The sequence below is a fragment of the Metarhizium album genome, assembly GCF_000804445.1.
Source record: "Metarhizium album ARSEF 1941 chromosome Unknown scaffold_14, whole genome shotgun sequence".
Taxonomy (NCBI): Eukaryota; Fungi; Ascomycota; class Sordariomycetes; order Hypocreales; family Clavicipitaceae; genus Metarhizium; species Metarhizium album.
The window spans coordinates 470,988-489,934 of NW_024467588.1; the positions used below are offsets into that span (position 1 = coordinate 470,988).

General features: G+C 56.8%; 5 protein-coding genes across 5 annotated transcripts; 2 read left to right on the forward strand and 3 right to left on the reverse strand.

Moving 5' to 3' along the window:
- Positions 1-2,633: 2,633 nt before the first annotated feature.
- On the reverse strand, positions 2,634-6,771 carry MAM_05599 (serine/threonine protein kinase; the record flags this gene model as incomplete). The annotated part of the gene is made up of 2 exons (XM_040824397.1): positions 2,634-3,719; positions 3,778-6,771. The coding sequence occupies 2 exons, from the start codon at positions 6,769-6,771 to the stop codon at positions 2,634-2,636; spliced, it is 4,080 nt and encodes a 1,359-aa protein (XP_040677722.1).
- A 3,741-nt stretch (positions 6,772-10,512) lies between these two features.
- Positions 10,513-12,013, forward strand: MAM_05600 (peroxisomal Pex24-like protein; the record flags this gene model as incomplete). The annotated part of the gene is made up of 2 exons (XM_040824398.1): positions 10,513-10,694; positions 10,768-12,013. The coding sequence occupies 2 exons, from the start codon at positions 10,513-10,515 to the stop codon at positions 12,011-12,013; spliced, it is 1,428 nt and encodes a 475-aa protein (XP_040677723.1).
- Positions 12,014-12,374: 361 nt separating this feature from the next.
- On the reverse strand, positions 12,375-13,757 carry MAM_05601 (geranylgeranyl diphosphate synthase; the record flags this gene model as incomplete). Its single annotated transcript, XM_040824399.1, has 1 exon — positions 12,375-13,757. The coding sequence occupies one exon, from the start codon at positions 13,755-13,757 to the stop codon at positions 12,375-12,377; it is 1,383 nt and encodes a 460-aa protein (XP_040677724.1).
- A 1,769-nt stretch (positions 13,758-15,526) lies between these two features.
- Positions 15,527-16,487, forward strand: MAM_05602 (Cell division protein Cdc14; the record flags this gene model as incomplete). Its single annotated transcript, XM_040824400.1, has 2 exons — positions 15,527-15,949; positions 16,029-16,487. 2 exons carry the CDS (start codon positions 15,527-15,529, stop codon positions 16,485-16,487), a joined length of 882 nt encoding a protein of 293 aa, XP_040677725.1.
- Positions 16,488-17,092: 605 nt separating this feature from the next.
- Positions 17,093-18,257, reverse strand: MAM_05603 (uncharacterized protein; the record flags this gene model as incomplete). Its single annotated transcript, XM_040824401.1, has 2 exons — positions 17,093-17,844; positions 17,999-18,257. 2 exons carry the CDS (start codon positions 18,255-18,257, stop codon positions 17,093-17,095), a joined length of 1,011 nt encoding a protein of 336 aa, XP_040677726.1.
- Positions 18,258-18,947: the final 690 nt, after the last annotated feature.

Here is an 18,947-nt window from a genome sequence, read left to right on the forward strand (position 1 = left end):
CGGCCCATGCGATGTCTAGGCCAGACCCAAGAGCCTGGACCTGCCCTTGTAACGAAAACCGGCATTCTGGAATCCGTCAATTCGTCAGAAGCATATAAACCTCATCGGGAGAGGAGTTTAGGGCCGTGCAAATCCAGCTGACCCTTGAGAACGAGAGTCCTCTGGTTCCGGTATTAGTCCTCTTCCAATAAATAGTATTATCCAACAGCCAGGTGAGTAGACGCAAGAATGAAAGAGACTACCATCTCACGAGAGATACACGGCAACGCGGCCCGGATCAACATGGGATCGTGACAGTTGGCCCTCGTATTGTGATGCTGGCAAATGGCGGTATGCAATAGTTGGGCGCTGACGTTCATTGCCGTGTTGCTTCAGAGCAGAATAATCTTAAACGATAACAACGCGGGGCGTCTGCGTTACCCCCCCCTTTCCCCGAGGACACGGCAACCACATGAGGCCCAGGGCCCGGCTCTTGACCTCACGGCTCATAGCCCTGCCGAAAGCTTCAGTCTCCCATGTAGGATGCTTAGCAATTGGAAATTTTGGGCCACGACGCCTTTCCAATGTACAGAGGATCAGGACGACGTCGGGATGCGCAGCACTGCAAAGATGGCCATGGACTGGTGGGCTGCGCCTCGCCCCCGATCAGGGTCCTTTCGTTTAGTGTTTTGACATATGGAGAAGGATGCTTGGCCTGAAGCTTGACGAGACTCCCCAGAGTGTCAAACGGGGTCCCGCTCTCCGCCCGCCAGCCGCATCCGCGCCGGAGTCGCCGGTGCGGTTGCGTCATACGGCTTGCGGCGCTTTTTGATACGGCTGCATTGGCGGTCCCAAGTCGCCAGTCAGGTCACCCCTTGCGGGCTTGTGCTGTAGGGTTAGTTGGCTTTCGTCTCGTTCCCATCCAAGGCCGGCCTCCGACCAAGCAAGCCGCGTTGACGTGGCTTTGGGCCTTGCCGAGCGTCTACGGGCCACGCCGCAGTCTGCATCCGCCTCTCTCGACAGCCTCACCAAGGCCCTCGGGCACATGTCCGACCGATTCTATTGAATGTACGGAGTACTGATCGTTCATCGCATACATACATACAACACGATGCGATGCGATGCAAGGCAAGGCAATATCCATGTGCTTCCCTGACCCATCTCGCTGGATACACGCCCCCCTCCATGAGATGAGACCGTCTGGTATCTATCAGGTTCATACGTGCAGGTACGTACTCGTTCATGTTCAGACGAACGTCCCACCAAATACCCCTACCCGTCTTCTCTACGGGCGGGCGGGCTTGTCAGGCCGAGCTTGACAAGTCTCCCGGCACATCACGCTTCGGGATAAAAGACACTCAGGCACGTACTTACTTACTCAGGTCCCTAAAGTAGTTGGCGCCAATTATAGGCAAGTCCAAACTGCCAAGCACGGCCGCCTCGGATTTGGATTTGCACCTTGTTGCGCCCGATGCGGCGACGCGGCCCCGCCATGGCCGCATCGAAAATTCTCAAGCTGCCATTTTCTCGCTTCCGCTGTCGCCTGCCTGCCAAGCTTATTTCGGCAGAGACAAACATAGAAACAGACCAGACGATGCCCGGCCAATTCTGCGGCCTCCGACGGATTGATTCCCACTGCCGTAATACGGCTGCTCCGTACAACGTGGTCCCAAACTCCCGGCACGAAAGAAAGGACATGACGTCCATCGTGGAACGTGTACAGATCAAGTTGCTCAGCAGTTCTCCCGCCATCTTCCAGTTCGTGCCTCGCTCCTCGACTTGTGCATCGGCTCGCCAGTCACCATCGTCGGTGGGTGCCTCCAATAGTTACATGCACCATGCCTCTCAACGGTTTCACCTCTGGGATTTCAGGTACTCGGGTATGGAGGCCTCAGATATTCTTGTTTCTGTGGTAGTCACACAGCTTTGCTATCTTCTCTATGCTTCATTCACGTAAGCTTCTTTTTTTTCTTCATCGTGTGCAAAAAGACACCTGCAACGCGTTTTCTTCTCCGTCTCTGCCCTCATCCCCTGGCCTGTGTGCCTCATTACTCGCACGCGGCTTCAATGACTTGTCAAAAATTCCACGACAACACTCTCCCAACTTGTCCGCGAACCTGACATGGTCATTAAGGACACATCGTCCACCCGCCAACGCATCCATTTCAATGCCTTCATGAATAGTGTACATGTCGTTGAGAGGTAGTAGTAAAGATATCAAAGGAAAACACGGGTTTCTCCCGACAGGTCCCAATAACACACGTTTCATAACATGCCGTCACTCTCCTCGTGTGCTTTGCGCCAGCGTTAGGTGGGGATTTTGAATGGGAACGTTATCATGATTCCGTCATACCTACCGCCGTTGGTTCTTGGTATATATTAAAATGAAATGAAAAACGACAAAGGGTGTCAAATACAATGAGAAACAAAACCAAAATCGCTTCGATAATATGCCTCTCTAGCAATCAATGCATGCTGAATTGTCATTTGCCGACGAGACTTTATGTCTTGTTCTTGAATCATCGAAAGACTAAATTGAAAAGTCAAAACGTCTTCAGGCACAGTAAACAGCCGGTAGCAATACCGCTGGCTCCCCAGGATATTACTGTATATTAGACGGGAGACGAGCCCGTCATGCTGCAGCATCGCAACCGTTATACTCGTCGGCTCATTGCGGCTGACGCACCAGCTGCCGCAAGGTCCTGTCTGCCACTAGCAGTTCGACCAGCGGCTCGAGGTAGACTGCTGATGCTGCTGATGGAGCCGCCCGCACTAGTTCGTCTGTTGATGCTAGCAGCCGTGGCTGCCGTGGCCCCAGAGATTCTTCTTGAAGCGCCAGACACCGGCTTGTGCGGGCTGTTGATGCCGGTCCGCGCGGAACTACCAACCCCTTTCCCAATAGAAGCTGGAGGGTCAGGTAGAGGGCGGGGGGTTAAAAAGTGGGTGACTTGTTTCGACGGTGATGCTTCCCTTGCTGGCAGTCTTGGGATGATGACTGGCACTTTCTGGCCCGTGATGAATTCATGTCGAACGGCGTCCTCAGGCCTTAGTCGTCTGTCGGGATCCCATCTGAGACAACGAGCAATGAAGTCCAGGAAGGCTTCGTCGTCACATTTCAAAACCTGTTGAAGGGTCTTTGACGATGGACGACGACGTCGGCCTTTCGACGATACAGTCAACCGTGGTTTGCCCATGGAGTCGAAGAACAGCTTCTTTCTCGTGCTCTTCTCAATCAAATGCTTCTCGGGAGGTCCGAAAACCTCCATAATGCATGCCAGCTGCTCTTGTTCATTCTCACCAGGGAAAATAGGGACCCCCGTGTACAATTCAGCCAGAATGCAACCTACACTCCACATGTCGATGGGCATGCCATATGTCATACCTAGGATTACCTCTGGTGACCGATAGAATCTTGATTGGATGTATGTGTATACCTTCTCATGCTCGAAGCAACTTGATCCAAAGTCGATCACCTTGATTTCAGAGTGTAGCGGGTGTCTCAGAAGAATGTTCTCTGGTTTCAAATCGCAATGAATGACCTTGCGCTGCTTCAGCAGAACTAGAGAGCTCAGAATCTGCTTCGTGAATCGCCTAATGATTCTCAGGGAGAATCCACGAAAAGAATGCGCCTTAATAAACTCGTAAAGGTTCATGTCCAGGAGTTCCGTAGAGATACATAGGTGACCGCGGAAATAGAAACTCTGGGTGAAATTGACCATGCTGTGTCTATTTTTGGGATCCTGCAGTCTTGTCAGTGAACCATAAACATTATGCCATCGAGTATTACTCAGGGCTTACCCATTCGCGAAGCTTTTGAAGGATATTGACTTCCACAAGAGCTTGCTGATGGAACCTCTTCTTGTTCCTAATGATTTTAATGGCAACAAGAACACCAAGCTTGTGGTCAATGCATCGAACAACCTGTCCAAAGCTTCCCTTTCCAAGAATATCCACAATCTCATATCTGTACGCGAGATGATCACCTGGGATGATAGTGTAATCACCGCGGTCGTCATCGTAGCCAAAATTTGGAGTGTCGGACTGCAAGTTCCCCACAACCTTTCGGGCATTTTGGGTTCCGCAAAAGTATACGTCGTTGTAATCAATAATTTCGCCCCGTTCATAGATATTCAGCATAGCAATTCGTATAGCGTCTTGAGATCCCACGCGCTCCTTGGGCGTTGCCTTCCTTTTCAAAGCATCCAACGCTTTGCCAGCAACCTCGGTCTCCTTTCGACGAGATCCTAGCTTTCGCATTTCTTCCTCAGCAGCCATATCATCTTTGTCCGGATCGGCCGTCCAAGAACCAACAGTACGGAGTCCGTTGGCGGAAGACTTGGGCTTGGCCATCTTTTTCGATACGCTACTAGCGATTCTGGTGGACGGCACCGTAAAACAATCGGACGCTTCTTTCTGAGCATGCCCGATATCGCTCTTAATACGATTAGGGGCATTGGGGCCACCATGACTTGTTAGACTTGCTGCCGAGCTCTTTCGACTTCTCATGTCAGCATTGGCTCCAATAGAATTTGTACTCGCAATCGAGCTTGGATGAGGCTGTTTGAGTCCGGAATAACCGCCAACTACGGCAGATGCTGAGGCAGGAATGCGAGGCGGCGGCATGCTGTCAGCGTTGGAAGATTGCTGTGCGCCGAATTTATCGATCGTGTCACCATAACCGGACTTGGAGTTACTTCGCTTCCACGACAAGCTGAGCTTCCTTCGAAGGGATGTCTTTGATGAAGGACTGTGAGGTCCTTGAGTCTCCGTCGGATCAGGTGGGGGAGACTTGGGTATAGGCCTAAACGTGTTCAGTTCTTGGCGGCCAGCAGACTTGTGTTCACCACTGTGCTCAGAGAAAGTTCCTGTGACGGTGGTGCAATCCCCTCCAATTTGAGGGCTCTTCAAGTGCCCGATGTCAAAGCCTCCCTTGGGCAAAGATGACGACAGGAAAGGCGAGATGCTCGATTTATGGATTGGCTCAACCAAGCTAGATGATGAATCCGAGGAGATACCATCACCATCAGGAGGACTCGGCGTAACTCGACGAATATGGTGAGTGGAGGTACTGCTCCTAAGAGACGGAAGTTCCAACGTTTCGTCATACCGACTTTTGGAAAAAAAGGAACTCTTCGATGTCGTCAGAGGGGTTGTAGGGGTCTTGGGAATCCGACGTGAAGGTGGAGGGCTGAAATCCCGATGAGAAGGGTCTTGACCATTCATTTTTGAAGTGGAAGGGAAGTTCAACGGCCCAATATTGAGAGGCGGTAGTCTCAGTGGTTCCAGCTGTTTCCTAGCATGGGCATCGCGCTTCTCCCCTTCAATGGCAGAGATCCCAGCATATGAGCTCTTTCTGACATTTGTCTTTTTCTGAACATAAGAAGGTTCACGATGCATAGGTATCGATATGCTACTGGTCGAGTTGCTATGAATACTTGTTGCGTCGAGAGAGTTGAGGCTCGATTTCTTCTTTTCCGCGAAGTACGTCTCAGCATGTGATTCCTTTGGGGATTCATAAGCTTTGGGTATGGCAGGAACAGGAGGAACGTCTTCATTGTCGTCAGCTTGCTTATTGTTGTGCGTGTTGCCATGCTTGGGCGCCGGCAGCCGAGTTGCAGAGGATGATGGAGGAAAACGAGGCTGAACAGACCCCGTAGACGTCCGCACAGTGTTATAACTGGCCGCAGAGCCTATCGAGAGGCCGGAGCTATATGACTTTCGGTTGTTTATATCTGGCGTCGTTCTGGCGGAGGAAGGGGTCAAAGATGCCTTTCGTGGAATCATGGAAGGAGATCGTGATTCGGCACGGACATCCATGGAAACCGGTGGAGGGGGAGGGGGCGCATTGGCAAGCATATTGAGGCTCTGTGATTGTGGCATCATAGACAAGCGTTTCATTCTTCTCGTGTCTGTTGGGCTGATGGTGCGGGCTCCCAATCCTGTGGCATGGCTGCCTGGCATCATCGACATCCTCTTGCCACCGCCAGATGATGGGGTGCCCGTCTTTCCAGTAACACGTGGAGATTGAGGCGCCAAAGTCGACAAACGATTTTGTTCCGTCGTAAGGGTAGAACTCCCGAGGAAGTTCGTCTGACTTGTCCTCGGAGGTGGCTGGACAGACTTTGCTTTGATTGACCGCGATGTTGGCAAATTGCGTGTCGAGTCCGAACTCGTTACAGAACCACCGTCAATAGACCGCCTTGTAGAGTCCCGGGGGGCAATTTTGTCGCCCAGCACACTGGCGCGCCTGACAGGTGCATGCCTGGCGGCCACATCGGAATCTGCGACGACTCCAGGACCCACGGATTTCCGAGGTGGCCTGGGAGCAGCGGTCTTTAAAACTGGGTGGAATTGACTGTGGCGACGATTCCGCAGGGCCGCGGGAGCGGTAGGGGCATCCAGTGTGCCCGATGAGGAAGACACAACCGAGGACACACTAGTTTGTCTGCTCGAGGTACTCGGTCGACGCAAGACTGATCCCGAACGACCAGGCCGAGAAGGCGGAGGCAGTATACTTCCACGACCTGAGCCGGTGGTCTGTGCCATGATTGGTCTTTCAGTTGATTTCTTATCCGTCAAGCCTTTCGCCTCAAGTATACCTCCTTCACCTGTGGGTGAAGGGAACTGGGCAAGTTTGAAATCGGTCGAAGCAGATTCAATACTGGTGTGCAGATCATCGAAACTGACGGACGGGAGGAAATCAAAGGATCCAGCCGATTGAGAGGTGTTTCCATTATCGCCATTTCGATCGAGGGAGAGTAGAGAGTAGTGTGTAGAAGGTGCCGACAGCATTGGAGCGTTGGACATCAAGCTGCTCGACCTCGAGGTCGAAAGGGAGTGAAGATTGGACTGGGTAGGGCCTCGTCTACAGAAAAGCGACAGTCAGTACCTTGGTAAACATGTAGATACCAAACAGAATACATCCCCAGGACAGAGTACTTTTGCGAGGTTTGAAGGTCCTGAGTTAGGCTGTTTTGAAAAAAAAAAAAAAAAAAAGGGGATTCACGAGTCGGAGAATTGGCCGGCCGTGGCTCATTCGGTCCCTTCTGCGTCACCGTCATAGAGAGCAGGCAAGTTCGAGTTGACGATGCGAACAGAAAGGTGTGTGGTTGGCTTTGGCGGAGCGGCGTGGCTCGTCGTCGCTAGGACAGAGGCCTCAGTCCGGTCAGGGAGCTGAGTTCATTCGAGACAACTACCTCATTCCGAACATGCTCAGAGAGCCGCAGTCGATATGGAGGCAGCGACCGAATGACGGCAGTATCGAGGTGAAAGTTCAATCGAGCGTCCACAGCCAGATGGAAAACCCCGATCCTGCCGCGAAACGGCCTAAAGCGAGTATTGTTTGCGGGCTAGAGAGCACGAAAGGGAGGTGGATGGGTGGGAAACGAAGATGTCGTCGGTTGTTTTTGACAGTCTATGCCATGAGGGATGGCGGCAGCAGCAGCAGCCACTGAAGTGAGTGGGTGGTGCGGGCAGATTGCGGAGGCCAGTGGAGCTCGCGGAGTGGGCGATGGTCCCTTCAGCAAGTGATGGGAAGGTGCGAATGCCAGCCTTCTGGTTCTTGCTCGTACCTGCCGCAATTATACCGCAATTGAGCCAAGGAAAGTGCCACTCGTCCAGGATGTCGAATCTACAAAGGTTTCCGAGCTGGCCGGGACTAATAAATCACCCAGACAATCCGAACTCTGCCTCGTCATGTACAGCCGTTTCTCCTATTTTCCACCTGTACAGCCAGGCGCTTGCGGTCGGGCCACCAACTGTGGTCGCATCAGTGTCAATGTTGCGTACCAAAAGCAGATTTAGCCTTGATTGACAGCACTGGTGGTTGGTGGCTGGCTGGTGGGCCGTGGGGTATGGAAACAGCAATGAGCATGAAAGGTGGGTCCACAGTACGAAGTACGCGGATCAAATGCTGGCCTGCTGTCAATTTCAGTGCGCAAGGCGGCAAAAAAAATCACAATCAGACGCCGTATTTTGTCACCTACACACTGCGGCGAGAGAAGATTGGCGATGTCGCTTTCTTCCAACTGACTGTGTTTACTTTATAGCTTTTCGAAATGGTCAAGCCCGAGCGGCCATGGATTTTGTAGATGGGCAAATGGGATGGCGGCGGCAACAGTCAACGGCGAGGGGGGCACGAGCTCAAGTCCTCAGAGGTTCGATGCGAAGTTATTCCGTACCCGCCTGCACGCACAGGGGGTGGCACCTTCCTGAGCTACCTAGGGAAGAGCCCAGACAAGGCAGCGGTTCCTGAGACCGGACACTCAGTTGACATGGCGCGCAACGTTGAGAGTGATGCGGCAGAGTCGACGTGAAATGTTCCCAAACTCGGGCGTTCCAAACTCGGGGCTCACTCGATTCTAAAGCTGCCAGCCTTGCTTCACCCTGGACAGCGATGCCGTGTCGGTGTGTAGTAATGGTCCATATGTACGTTTATGGCGGCGTGCAGGCGGCTCGCATGGCCTCGGGGACAGATGATCTCAAGTGCTGCCATGCACCGAGCAACGAGGACAAAGACGCGCAGACCTATTTCACGTCAATTGGGACAGAGTTCAATGCCAGCCAGCATTGGCGAAAATGCATATCAGGAACGGGTTGTTATTACTGTCGTAACTTGCCAAAACAATGTCCCTGTCTGGACGACCGGCTGCCCGCCACCCCTGGCGCACCCCCTGGCGATTGCTATGCAGCAACGACGATGCCATCGCTGGTACGTACTCGAGTGCTTATTATACTAGGCACCTGCAGGTTGCAGCCATTCCGTAACAGTGCCGTTGTCGTTGACGACTTTTCGTGTTCACAAATCTGCTGCTGGATGACGACGGCTAGCTGGGATGAATTTTGCCTCATCACTCTTGATGAAGTTGGAGGCCAAATTGGGCGGTTTTCGAAATGCCGGGCCTGAGGACGCGCAACGCCAGACCTTGGGGGGCACGACCCATGGCGCATAGCAACCAGGGTTGACCAGGCCATTTCTGTACGGGATCTATGTATATTGACGCAAGGGAAAAAAAAAAAGGGTTCAATGTTTCTCCGTGTTGCGCTTGTTGGGGATGTAATAAGGCGCATTAACAACCAAAGTCGTGCCAAATGGTGTATCAATTCTTCGTCCCGTCAGGTCCGGTCATGGTCATGTAGTAGCTCGCATCACAGGACCAGGGCAGGCCAGGGCAGGTTGTCCGGGAGGCAAGCCTCTGGCAGACCCCGGGCAACTCAACTCTCATCTCCCTGCATTGATTGGGCAACTTCATGCTCCTCCTGTAGATTGTCTGTGCTCATTTACAAGCGTCCAAAACCTCAGGTGCTCCGTCGAACTAATAACACCGGTGGTGGTCTGCAGAATCCAGAGTCCACAGCCCAAGACGTCGGATGATTAGAGCCCACATGAGCCGCGCCTACCAAAGCATGTCTTAGCTTCCTAGTACTCCGTATCAGTACCTGGTATGGAGCCTTTTTTCCAATTGCGGTGTTGATCTGGAATTCTATACGTGACCCTCGATACCTGAGCGCGGCGGCAAGACCAGGCCCTCCCCTGGCCGCTCGCTGATCGGCAAGACAACAAACTTGCTTGCCACTTCGGACACGGAGTACCGAATGCATGTAGGCACTCGATGTGCACTGACATTATGATGCATGCCAACCAGTACGAGTGCATGCACGGCCGCGAGCATTGATCCGTTAAGGTCCCTCGCTGTTTCGTTCTGCTCTCGAATTGCCGACGATGGGTGTATCACACGTCGGCGTCGGCATGCCGTTCTTGAAATGCGGCCGGTGGTGGTGGAATTAGTTAGGTTCAGGGGGGAGAATGGCGCCAGGGCCAACGCCTCGCTTAGTCATCTCGTCTTGTGTGCTGGTAGTGGCTTGGCTTCCAGTTGGCCTGAACAAGGAAGCTAGGTACGTATTGTCGAGGCGGGATTGCATATTCGCAATAAAGCACTGTAGGCTCCTGGCAGACAATCCGACGAGATGACCAAGTTCCTGACCATCACATTAGAAAGGGACCTGCGCAAGGTATGCCACGGAGCTTCGTGCCTGGCGAAGAGGGGACATCAAGGTTACTTTCAGAATTCGGGGTAGGTAGGGCACGTGCGCCTCCATCCTCCATACTGGTTATCCACGACGGCGACGGACATCTACCTTGCAGCGAAAACCAACGTGGTAGAGTTTCAATTTACGCGGGAGAAAAAGAGAGAAAGAAGAGAGGCCAAATCCCCGCAAAAGCCGTGCCACCTTGGAGACGACTGGAATATTCCATCCATTGTGCTCCGCACATATGCAGCGTTGGCACAGTCCCGCCCGCCAGTTCTCGAACCCTGAATCCAGTGCCCCGGATTCTTGTTAATCCCGGCCGATTTGCATGTGGCAGACCGCAGCACCGCCCAAACACTGCCTACGTACTCCATCAGCCGAGCTTCACGTTTGGCCAACCTCGGCGGTGGAGCAGCAACACACGGGCGTCACTCAGCATCTCCTACATAGCATCAAATGCCATGACGAGAGTAAGAGGACCAACAGAGCGGCTCTCTTCCACCAATGGACGACTTTTCGACCGAACTTGACGATTCCGCCCAAGGCGCAACGGATGCCAAGGGTACCAGCCAGCAACCCGGCAAGCAACCCGACGAGCAGCAGCAGCTAAAGGGGCAGAAGAGAGGATGGGCAGGACTGTCAGCTCTGCGAGACAAGACCTCGATCCAGGATCGACTGGTGGAACGGTACGGAAGGCACCTGATTCCCGACACCAGAGAGACGCGCCCGCCTTGCTAACAATCTACCGATGCCCACCAGGCTCCTCCAGCAGGTGATTCCCGTCGATGGCTCGGTGCAGGACAACAACGAGGCGGTGCCGAATCCCTTTGAACGGCCCAACTTCAACCTGACAATCATGTCCAACAACTTCCGGCGCTTCAACTCGCGCATCGGAGTCGTCTTCCGGTTCCAGGACAAGGTCGAAGCGCTGCTGTCGTGGCAAACGACATCCCACACGGTTTCGTACCTGGCCATTGCGACATTCATCTGTCTGGACCCGTACCTCCTGGCAGCGCTGCCCATAGCGTTCCTGATATTCGGCGTCCTCATACCCGGATTCGTGGCGAGACACCCGGCGCCCCCCAAGGGCACCCTGTCGAGCGAGCAGAGCATCGGATACTCGCCGGCCGGGCCGCCCCTGGCGCCGGCCGCGACGCCCAGGCCCGCCAAGGAGCTCAGCATGGACTTTATCCGCAACGCGCGGGACCTGCAGAACCAAATGGGCGACTTTAGCAACGGCTACGACAAGGTCGTGGAGCTGCTGGTCCCCGTTGCCAACTTCAGCAACGAGGCGCTGTCGTCGACGGTGTTCCTGTTCGCCTTCCTCGGCGGCATTGTCATGATGCTCGCCGCGCACATGCTCCCGTGGCGCCTCATCTTCCTCGTCGCCACCTGGGCGCCCGTTGTCCTCTGCCACCCGGCCGTCACGAAGCTGCTCCATCACGCCCGCCAGGAGCAGGGCAAGGCGCAGGAGACGCTCGCCCGGACGTGGCTGGACAACTGGATCGCCGACGACGTGATCCTCGACTCGGCCCCCGAGACGCGCGAGGTCGAGATCTTCGAACTCGAGCGGAAATCAGCCACCGGCGAATGGGAGCCGTGGGTGTTCTCGCCGAACCCGTACGATCCGCTGTCTCAGGCTCGCATCATTGGTGATCGGCCAAAGGGGACGCGGTTCTTCGAGGACGTCATGCCGCCCAATGCTTGGGAATGGAGCGAGAAGAAGTGGGCGCTGGACCTGTGGAGCCGCGAATGGGTCGAGGAGCGCATCATCACCGGCGTCGAGGTTGAGACGGAAGGTGAGCGGTGGGTGTATGACATTTGGAGCGACAAGGGCGATCGGACGGGCGTCATTGACACGCCGGAACCCGTAAAGAGCACGGAGATGGCGATGCGCCAGACGAGCTGGGAGGAAGGGGAGGATGCGATGCAAAGGAGAGGGGACTGGCGAAGGAGGAGATGGGTACGGTTGGTCAAGAGGAAGGCTGCTCCGGAGTCTTTATAATGCACATGTACATGTATGGTTGGTTGCCCTTTGGAGAACCATCGTCGACAGCCTTGGAGTCATACGGTCAAAGTCTCTCTTTCCAATGCCTCCACCGGACCCCCAGTATGTACATGATGAATCCATGGTCGTTTCGCAGTGACACCTTGTCGCGTAAGCTATCAAACTGTGCTAGCGGCATTATATGCGCGAATGAGATCCCAGAAACTCCCAACGCCTCGACGCTTCGACAACGGCCCCATCCACTTTGTTTTGGAACCCCTTGCAAAGCTTCCCAAGGCAAATGAATGACAATCGACATGCTCTCCTCATGATGCAGACAGACACAATTTGGCAACATACTCGAGGCCCCGGCCCGACGCTACTTCTCAACAACCATCTTGTCCAAAATCTTCTGCACGCCGTGGGTCTCGCCGTGCCCGCGATCCATCTGGCTGGCCATCTTTCTCGCCCGCGCAATCAGTATCCCGATGACATTCCTCGTGTACTCGAAGCTCCCCGTGCTCTCCATGTAGGACACGGCATAGCGCTTCACCTGGACATCCGTCGTCTTCTGCTTGAGGATGTTGATGAGCTGCATGTTTGCGGGGTTGGCCCGGATGCTGTGGATGACGGGGAAGGAGAACTTTCCCTCGGTCAGGTCCTCGCACAGCCCCTTGTTGTCGCTGTACTCGCGGCTCGAGAGGTTCATGTAGTCGTCGCGGATCTGGAAGATGAGCCCGATGAGGTTGACGAGTGGCACGCAGTCGACGCTGGAGGCGGACTCGGCCTGCATGAGCTTGATGCCGAGGCGGAACAGGCCGCCCGTCTTGTTGCCCACCATTTCCAGGTAGTCGTCCTCGGTGGGGCAGGTGAGGGTGTCCCGCCAGAAGAGGTCCATGCCCTGGCCGCGGTGCAGGTTGACGAGCTCGCTGGCGAAGACGGAGATGACGGCGGGGTTGTTGAGCTTCTGGAGCTCCTGGAGGGCGATGAAGTAGATGTAGTTTGCCGAGTTGATGGTCTGGGGGACGCCAAAGATGTTGTGGGCGACGGGGAAGCCGCGGCGGAGCTCGGAGGAGTCTTGCACGTCGTCGACGAGGAGGGAGGACTCGTGGAGCATGCCGACTGCCTTGGTGATGATTTCGAGGCGGTGGGGGGGCACTTGGAGGATGGTGTTGAAGGAGTTGATGAGCTGGAAGCGGAAGTCTTTGCCCGGGTGGGAGGCGACGTAGTCGAAGGGGGCGCGGACGACCTTTTCCTTGTCGTCGGTCCAGGAGCGCTTGGGGGTGAAGTTGAGGTTCTCATATTCGTAGCGGCGCGGGTCGGGCGGCTGCGAGGGCTGCTGCTGGTTGTGGTGCATGATGAAGCTGGAGATGGGGCTGCTGGGAGTCCTTGGCGACAGGGAGTGAGTTGGTGAGCGCTGCCTGGGGCCGCCAGAGAGGCCAACGTCTGTTCCTGCGGAGGGGCTGAGGATGTCTGGCAGCGGAGCGGGCGGCGTGAAGCCCTGGTGGTTGGCGGAATGGCGAGGGGAGGACGAGGACGAGGACGAGGAGAAGGAGGGAGAGGCGGCGGCGGCGATGGTGACGGCTGACGACGAGGTTGCGGTTGTGGTTGCGGTTGTGGTTGCGGTTGCGGTTGCGGCTGTGAAGCTGTTTCTATTCAGGCCCGTGCTGGATGTTCTCGGGGGGATGGTGGGATTGGACTTGGGCGGTGAGGAGGAGAGGAGGGGTATCGAGTTGGAATTGGCACTCGGCGATGTGGCCATTGTGAGAGACAAGAAGCGCCAACGCCGGGCGCGTGGTGGCAGATGAATAAATAGCACAATGCCGGGGAGAGGACCGAAATCGAGCACACGGCTCCAGGCGGCTCCAGACGGCTCCAGGCGGGAGCTGGAGAGCCGGAGCGCTGCAGAGCTGGGACGGGATGAGGTCTGTAGTTGCGAGTCGGCAGTCTCGCGTCGCCGAAACGTCGGTGGTTTTTCGTGGGGCGGGCGGGTGACAAGACTCGAGATTGGCTCGTCTTGTGCCGTCCCTGGATTAACCTTCCTGTTTTCAACAGGCTCAACACGGGGTATCCTTGTATCCTTGAGCCCGTCGGACGACGGTAATGATGATGGGATGCCTGTTAGATGATGCTTGCACAGTAAGGGTGGCGGCACTGTCACGATAGAGCGCACGCCGACCCCCGACCCCCGACTCCCGAGGCCCGAGCCCCGGCCGTGACCTGAATGAACAGTGAACTCGTGGACGTCGATTGTTCTGCAGGACCAAGAAGAGAATGACGCAGGAACAAAAGGAAAAAGGGTCAGTCAGCAACTTGGTATTCTGTCTATCAGTTGTGGGCCGTGAGGCTTGACATGTGAAACAAAGATGGGCCGGTGCCCGAGATGCGCCACCAAGAGGCACGGACACGGATTCCTATATGAGTTTCGGGTAGGACGACGAAGGATGAGTCTGCGTGCCACCGCCGCGCATGTCTGGGAGTCTCCATGTCGGAGTGGCGGCGCGTGGATGGAAACAGTGAAGCGGGAGGAAGCTGATGCCGATGAAACCAAGGCGCGAACGAGCTGTACTGTGCACATGCGCTGGAGGAATAACGTTACTCCGGGCTTTGCTTGGCGACAGCCGACAAGCAGCATCAAAGCGCGCCCGCCAAACTTAAAAAAGCCAGCGTCGAAGCACCGTCGGTTGCGATGTCACGGACAAACGGAATGGACCACGCTGCTCAATTGGGACGGGGCCTTTCGTGGGGGCGGAAAACATGCTTTGACCCTGATTTGCGTTTGTTTCTGCGAGGTGGTAACTACTAACTAATAAGAAAGACGTTTGCGATGGAGAACCCCACCCCTTTGTGCCTCGCGCAAAATTGCAGAATCAAGGGTACGGAGTACAGAGTAGGGAGTATCGTACCATCATGGTGCATGATGCGCCCGTCACATCAGACCATCGCCAGGTATGGTTTTGTGAATAAATTGCTTGCATCATTGCTCCCCTCCTTTGACCCGTCGTGACGCAGGGGTAGGTAGTTGGGTGCTTGAAATTCGAGCCCCGAGGCTAGCTAATACGTAAATAGAGCTGTTTGTTGCGCGGCCCCGTTGCCCTGGAAACCAAAATGTATGCATGCATGCACTCCAGATGCTCCCAGCAAACGCCGCCTGGGGCCGTGTCTGCGACCCAGCAGTGCCAGCACTCTCACCATCTATAACCGAGCGTCCGATCCAGACGGTACGGTAAAGCACCAGACGGAAAGCGCCTCGTGGACTCTCTCGCTCGGATGCATTTCCACCTCTACCATCTGTGCTAACGTTTGCGCCTCGCGCTCTGCGCTCCCATCGGGCTCGCGTCGGTGAGCTTTCGCTTCGATATAAGCCGCGCAACTGCTCGGCACTTTGAAAGCAAAAAGGCGCACCTGCTCTCTGCCCCCAGAATCAATCGAATCAACCAGACTTGGCCGCGTGCCTCTTTGCGCGCGTCCCCCCACCCGACGCACCTCCGCCGCAACCGGGCTACGAACAGAACACGAGACCGGCAAAAGATGGAGGCACTCTTGTCCCTCGCCTTTGACAACCTCTCGTCCTACGACGGCCCCAAAGTCCGCAAGGGCCTCCGCCAGGTCGAAGGTCTCTTGGCGCAGATTTGCCTGTCCGACGGCAGGGCACCCCCGGCCCAGCGACGACGGAGCAGCGTCGACGACGAGCGAGACCGGCCCATGAGCCCGCCGAGAAAGGACCTCGGCGAGCTCTCGCAGGACCCCGCGTTCCGCGAGTTCTTCAAGCTGCAGGAGGGATTCGAGTGGAACGTGGCGATGCGCCTCATCGGCACGCTGGACCGGCTCATGGCCAAGGGCAGCGACGGCCAAAACGACCTGCTGATCCTGAGCGCACTCGACCTCATCCAGGGCGCGCTGCTGCTGCACCCGCCCAGCAAGACGCTCTTCTCGCGGGAGCAGAACATGAACGTGAGTCGGGCCCCATCCGCCGCCGCCGCCGGCACGTCGAAACACCCCCTCTCCTAACAGCGGTCCATGTACCACACAGCTCCTGCTAGACCTCCTCGAGCCCTTCAACTGCCCGGCGATCCAGTCGGCCACGCTGCTGACGCTCGTGGTCGCCCTCATCGGCACCCCCGGCAACACGCGCACCTTTGAGGGCCTCGACGGCCTCCTCACCGTCACGTCGCTCTTCAAGTCGCGCAGCACGTCGCGAGAGGTCAAGCTCAAGCTCGTCGAGTTCCTGTACTGCTACCTCATGCCCGAGACGCCGTCGATACCGCGCGCCGACCAGCGCGACTCCGTGCCTGCCATGCTCCAGCGCAGCCCTAGCAAGCTGGCTGGCGCGTTCAACGCCGAGTCGCGTCGCAGGCGCGCCAGCAGCGCCGCCCTGGTGACGCTGACCACCGAGGAAAAGCAGGAACTCCTCAGTCGACACCTCAGCAGCGTCGAGGATCTCGTCAAGGACCTCAAGAACTGCGCTCCCTTTGGAGGCGTGGTGTGTTGAGAGAGCGCGCAGCAGAGGAGCAGAGGTCCGACGTGACGAATGTGCGTCGGTGCCTGCAACCGGCCAGCGTTGGAAGATTTTTTCTTCTTTTTTTTCCAGGATTATTCGCCATTGCTTTCCATTACTGCGATATGGTTCTTTTACGCGTTATTCATTTCCCCCCACAACCCAGAGCGCAGATTGGTTCTTCTTCCTCTTCTTCTGTTTCCTTGGCTAGATCGTTTCTCTTGTTTCTCTGGAGGCGTTGGATGGGCAATATCTTGACGGACGGACTAGACTGCAAACGCGTGGATTCTGCGCTGACGGGGGGGTTTCTCGGTTTCAGCTGGTATTAGGCAAGTTTTATGAATATCGTGTACGAATAGGCCTGGCGTTGTATAGATAGACGAAAGGGCTTGCTATTTGCTCCGACACACCTGCTTGTCTGCCTTGTACTCGTGCTCCTTGTCCTCGCCACACCTCATTGCTAGGTATTGCCGTTGTGCCCTCGGCCGTGTCTGCACATGACGCCGTGGCGGATACCACCTCGACCTACCTCGCGCGGGTTCACACCTGCTGCTTTCGTCAGAGGTCCTCTTTCTCCTTTTCGAGCTCGTCGCCATCTGCTACACCTTGCCCGGGCGGCTCAGGTATGCACCTGGTCCGGAGCCGGGGCCGGGGTCGGATTCAGGGGCGTGGGCCTGCGACGACGCGTCCAGCTCGAACGGGCCGTCGAAGGACTCGACGTGAGGGCGTTCCGGGCCCGGACCTGCGGCGTCCGGCTCGGGCTCGTCCTCGGCCATCTCGACGGCCGGGGCGCGGGCGAGGCTGCCCGTCATCTCTGCGCGGTTCGCGACCGAGTCCCGGGCGGCGTTTGCCCGCCGCGCGCGGCGTCGCCTGCACAGGGCGAAGCTCCACGCTGCGAGGGCGATGAGCAGCGACGTGCCCAGCGCGACGCCGACGCCGACGCCGGCCTTTGCGCCGGGCGACAGGCCGCCCAACTCAACGACGGACATGGCGTCTGGGCCGGTCGGCGTCGTCGTCGAGGGGGCGGCGCGCTTCATGACGCAGTTCCCGTCGGCCTGGCAGTCGGCGTCGTAGGGGCAGCACTTGCCGCCGAGGCTCGACGGGCACAGGTAGTAGCTCGTCTGGGGGCATTTGCGGCCGCAGCAGCCCTGGGTGGTGGCGTTGGCGGCGTTGGCGGCGTTGGCGGCGGCGAGGCCGCTGAGCGTGGTGGTGCAGAAGTAGAACTCGCTCTTGCAGGGCGAGTCGGCGACGCAGTTGGATCCGACGGGGCAGCAGCGCGCTTCGCCGGCCGCGTTGACGTAGCAGTAGTTCTGGTTGCTGCAGCATCGGTCGGGCTGGTTGATGTCGAGGCCTGGAAGAGGGGGTGAGTGAGTGTCAGGGCATGGGATGGGATGGCGGCGATGGCGGCGGTGACGATGGTGACGGTGGTGGTGATGGGCAAGAGTTGGGGTTGGGGGCTCAGCTGGTCACTGAATATGCTGGGCCGTCCGTGTCCGTGTCCGTACAATTGTGATGCCCGTCTCCGCAGGTCTGGTCTCGCCTGGCGAGCCGGGGCGGCGATCCGCGAGCTGCTGCAGACGTGGGCGGTGGTTTGTGAGGCTTCGTCGGTGCCGAGACGGCGCGGGTGCGCGTGCGGGATGGAGAGTCGGGAGACATGGCCGAGGCGAGGCGAGGCGAGGCGAGGCGAGGCGACGAAGCTGGGCTTCCTGGGCCCTCTCTTGTTTCTCTTGGCCGTGCGGACGGCCGGGTTCTCGAGTTTCGCATGCAACGTCCGCAGGCGTGATGCGTGGTGCCGTGGCCGCGCCGTGACGTGCCGGACGGGTGCCTCTGTCGATGCCGGGTCGACCGTGATGATTCTATTCTGCCCGCGTGGGCGGCGCGCATTTGCCCCAAAGCTCCCCCGTCTGTGCACGACGCCTCTGCCCCTTGTCTGCTGCCATTGTTTGTCCGCGGGCCAGGGCTGGTGTGTGAGGCCGAGCTGTTGGTCGGTTGGTTGGTTGGTCTGTATGCAGACGACTCGACTCGGACGCCACCGAGTAAGCTTGTGTTTCCAAGAGCATGTCTGCATGTCTGGGCCGGCTGAGGGAGTTGGGGATTCGCGGGAGAAAAGAGCTCCGGTGTTTGTCTCATAAGAAGCAGCCGTATACTATATTCGCCGCCAACGCATGCAGCACAGTCACGTCATGACTCCCCCCTCCATCCCGGTATCAGGATCCCACGATATGCCATGTATGTCAAGTGTGCGGAGGTCATTGACAGCATCCTACGGCCCGCGACAGCCAGACACCCCGTCGCATCGTCGTATCGTCGTCTGGCACAAATAAACAGCACCACTCCGTCCATGACACATCCGACTGCCGCTCCTCGCCCCCCCTCGGCCTTTGGAGGCCCCAAGTACCGCTCCTCACTCCTCGAAATGCCCATCTAGTAAAGCCAAGGTGCTCAGACACGCTG